The 4,407-nt window shown below is 45.9% G+C and overlaps 1 protein-coding gene across 11 annotated transcripts in view; it reads right to left on the bottom strand.

The window, feature by feature from the left end:
• Nucleotides 1-4,407, bottom strand: part of adgrb3 (adhesion G protein-coupled receptor B3) — a 1,156,404-nt gene that overhangs the window by 400,883 nt on the left and 751,114 nt on the right. For all 11 annotated transcript variants that reach the window (XM_072498355.1, XM_072498358.1, XM_072498361.1 and 8 more), the window contains one exon: nucleotides 1,263-1,389. In XM_072498355.1, coding sequence (XP_072354456.1) covers nucleotides 1,263-1,389 — 127 coding nt within the window. The remainder of the gene's footprint in view (nucleotides 1-1,262; nucleotides 1,390-4,407) is intronic.

Raw genomic sequence — 4,407 nt, 5'->3', positions numbered from 1 at the left:
AAAATTAAACAGCAAATTTTAGACTTTTTTTGTGAAAAATTAGAAATGTTGCCCGTCAATTAGGTCCTGCATCTTACTTGCTCACAAACCAACTGGGCCCTGTAACCAAAGTATATTCATAATTTTCATCAACATAGGCATACACTCCAGTGTCAACCACACCAAAGCCAATACAGACTCCCTTAAACTTAGCCAGAGATTATTTTAGTTGTTGTAAAGTTATCTGTCCTCCCCCATCCACTTACAGGAGCTTTCTCTCTATTGTGCCAGCAAGCATGCCAGTGTAAAACCATCCGGGACTTACAGTATTGTGGCAGCATCAAACACCATGCCACAGCAAATACCAAGTTTGCCTTGCAACCATGCACTTTTGGGACGGTATGTCCTCTGCTAGTCTGAAAGTGGATGGTGTAACATCAATCAGTACCTCACACAGAGAACACACACATGACATGATGGGGGCCTGTACCTCTCACACCAACCTCCCTCCCCTTTCTGCACTTTACTTGGGAGTGTGTAGGGGCAGGTAAGGACTCTCAACAGAATTTACTCTTGCAGCCCCCCCCCCAAAAAAAAAACCTCTGATTAATTTTAGGAGCTTCTATCCTTGCCTTCTGGACGGGTGATCAATTAGGTACCTGGTCTCGCTGGCCAACGAGTCTCTTTATTCTCTGACATATAAAACGAGCTAGTTTCTGCTCTTTTTAAAACAGGGCGTGAATGGTCAATTCACGGGGGGGCGGTCAGCACGAATAACGGTACCCCAACACACATTTCTGAGTCTCCATTACAATGTGGAGGAATTTCTCCTTTACTTTTCAAAGGCATTCAAAATATCGCAGTTTGATCTCAAAAGCGACTACATAGCAATACTCAACAAGAATAAACCTTACTGTTCTCAGGAGCACATCGTAAAAATCTAGTCTTTTTTTGGTTAAAAAAAAAAGGCACATTCTCATCAAGGTGGCAGGAGCAGCTAATCCCCACTTAGGTTCGATTTCAACCAAGTGCTGACTAGTTCCTCTCCCTTATCCCCAGATTATCACTACTCGGTGTAAAACCATATTCAATTATTTATTAAAACCCCCACATGACTGGAGGATTTAGATGCAGTAAGACTGATCTTTACACAGCCGCTTTAGAGAGAGAGAGAGCGGGAGGGGGTGAGGGCGGGGAATGATATTTCATAATATCTGCCACAGTTTCAAAGAAAATGGGAATTTGTTAATGAAGATTATTTATTTCCCCCCTTGGTTACTTACTATTTCTGTGGGTTGGTGAGCCAAAATGGCGAATGTCGACAGGCGATCACACAGGCATTTGGTATGGGATGCATCGGTAAGCACAGTTTTACATCCCAGAGTGGACCAGGCGCCGGTAGACTCGTTCCTGGAAGAAGGAATACATTAGATTTGACGGACAGTTAGAGAGAGAGAGAAGGGAGGAGAGACAGACACATTAACTATTTCACACACACACAGACACAGGGCAGGAATCATTGTAACATCTCCACTGGATATCAACATGAAAGATACATTTGTTCATTACTGTTTACAAAGCAATACCTGTACTGCTTGATTGAAACGCCGGCGTGCAGTGATGTTAATGGACTATTTGCTGCTACATCCAGCCTGGAGTCTCACTCCAGGAGCTTTCCCTCGGGGTGAGTGTGTGTGTGCACACCGTGAAAACGGACAGCATCAGCGAGTTACCGGGGGGAGGAGGGGATGTTTTTTGCTGCAGGCGGCGAGGAGGAGCAGGGTGGAAAGGGAGGGATTTCTCTCACAAACTAAACACACAAGGTGCATCGCCAGGCAGAGGGTGGAGGAGAGAGATGGAGGCCGAGTGTCGCCTTTTTTTAAAAACAAGAAAATTCAGGTGCTTTGCTTTCCAGCGCCATCCGTGAAAGCTTTCCTTCAACTGGTCAGGACAGCCGCACAAATGGTGCAAACCATACACACACAGTAGCAGCAAGCGTTACTGGAAATAAATAATATATTTTATATTCCGAATGCACGACCTGAAGGCAATTGCAAAATAAAAAATAAAGCCAGTTCGATTATTATCATTTGTATTTTGAGAGAATCCTGCTTATTTACGTCGGCTTATAAAGTTCTCCAGAACACAATAAGGAAGTAGTGCTGACTGAACTGTTTTTCAGGCTGGGGCCGGGGGTGTGGGAGTCACTCAGTCTTAACTCCCAAAGAGACTCCAGTCTGGAGAAATGGTTGGAACATAAAGAGAGGGTTTTTAAAAAAAATTTACACAGCTACAGAATCTGCAATCAGGTTACAGTAACTGACTTGATGTATCACAGTAATGTCTGACAATTAAGTCATAGAATATGGCAGCACATAAAGAGGCCCTTCGGCCCATCCTGTCCGTGCTGGCCATCAATTAAACATCACAGTAATATATTTTTGCTAGTCCCATTTCCACTCCATTCATAGAATTATGGAATAGAATAGAATACAGTGCAGAAGGAGGCCATTCGGCCTGTCAAGTCTGCACTGACCCTTCGAAAGACCACCCTACCTAGGACCAATCCCCTCCCCCCCCATTCCTCTAACCCCATCCTAAAGGACAATTTAGCATAGCCAATTCACCTAACCTGCACATCTTTGGGCTGTGGGAGGAAACCGGAGCACCCGGAGGAAACCCATGCAGACATGGGGAGAAAGTGCAAACTCCACACAGTCACCTGAGGTCGGAATTGAACCAGAGTCCCTGGTGCTGTGAGGCAGCAGTGCCATCTTGCTGCTCAACCATCCATGCACCACCATTCCTTTAGCCATTTAAATCTCTCCTGCTTTCCTATCTATCAAAGACTTTCTCCTTTGTTATTTTTACCCACCCTCTTCACCATCACATTTCTGACTTCTCCAGATCTGATGAAAGGTCATCCGCCGGGGAGTCCAATTATGTGTCTGTCATCCCAATAAGCACAGGAGCCCATACCCTCCACCACCAGCCCCCCTCCCCATCATCCCCAAGAGCCGCCAGCCCAATCAGGAAACCAATAGCTCAACAGCGCCACCATGAGTGGTGGCCTTGGTGGGCATTGCGGCCAGGCCCCAGTGATCGATCGCTGAGGCCAGGAGGAGGCCATCGCCATCAAAGGGCACTGGGCTATGCAGTTCTTTAAAAGGAGCACCCCGCCCACGAACGCCGCTGGGAGGCCACAGGTGTCATAGGTCAATCTTAGCATGTGGACATGCCCCCTTTCATGACAGTAGCTGCTGCATACAGGTAAGTTTTTAAAGACCCAAATATTCCAATAAATGAATGAGCTTAGGAATGCATGAGTGAGGTGCTGACTGGGTGGGTAGGTTGGTGAGGTGGGTAGGTGGATGAGTGGAAGCAATGGGTTGGTGGGTGAATGCTGAGGCAGGTGAGTAGGTCATTGTGTCAATGAGTAGTCAGATCTGGTTGGTGGGGTAGTCAAGTAAGTCTGGATGGTAGTTAGTTGGTTGGAAAGGTAGTTGGGTGTTTGGGGCTAGTCAAGTCTGGTCGGGGGGGACTAAATTGGGTGGCCAGGGCATTCGTCGGGTGGTGTGGATATTGGGGCAGTATGTCTGGGTGGTTGGAGGATGAGTCAGGTGGTCGAGGATGTCGTCGGGCGATGGGAGGATGATTGGGTGGCCTTGATTAGTCAGGTGGTTGTTGGGGGATTAGGGAGGATGGTTGGGGTCTCGTCAAGTCAGCTCATAGTGGTGAGACTGATGGAGCAGCCGTGGGGGTGTGGTCGCTGGTGATGCACGGTTTTGCTACCCAGGTGTTAGACCGGGTATTAAACTGTGTAACGTTCACAGGATAAGTATGCAGATACATCCCAAATTTCTGTCCTGAGCTTAGGGTGGGAGAATATTCACAGGGTCCCAGACAGCTAAAATCAATCTGTCACAATGTCCACATTGGTCTGTGCACCATGGCTGCCACAGGATCATGATGCACATTATATCCCACTTCCGACGATCTGGAGGTGGGCATATCAGGCACAGAACTAACTTTGAATCAGATATGACATGCCTTACGTACCATAGGTGATCCTTACAAATTACAAACATTAAAGTAATGGGAATGCAACTTGTATATTACCAACAGTACGGTAATCTGAAAAGATCTTGTAAATTACTGACATTACAGTAATGTGAACCCACCTTGTAAATGACCTACGTTAATGTAATCTGAACGAACCTTGTAAATTATCAACATTACGTTAAAGTGAACGCCACATGTAAATTACCAACATTATGGTAATGTGGGGGCCTTGTAAATGACCAACATTACAGTAATGTGAATGCACCTTGCGAATAATCAACAAAATGGTCATCTGAAGGGACCTTGTAAATTTCCAACATTATGGTAATGTAGGAGATTCTTGTAAATTACCAAAACTACAGTAAT

This window comes from Scyliorhinus torazame, chromosome 4, assembly GCF_047496885.1.
Source record: "Scyliorhinus torazame isolate Kashiwa2021f chromosome 4, sScyTor2.1, whole genome shotgun sequence".
Classification (NCBI taxonomy): domain Eukaryota; kingdom Metazoa; phylum Chordata; class Chondrichthyes; order Carcharhiniformes; family Scyliorhinidae; genus Scyliorhinus; species Scyliorhinus torazame.
Note: the sequence above shows the minus strand (reverse complement) of the source record. Positions and strands in the feature narration are given on the sequence as shown.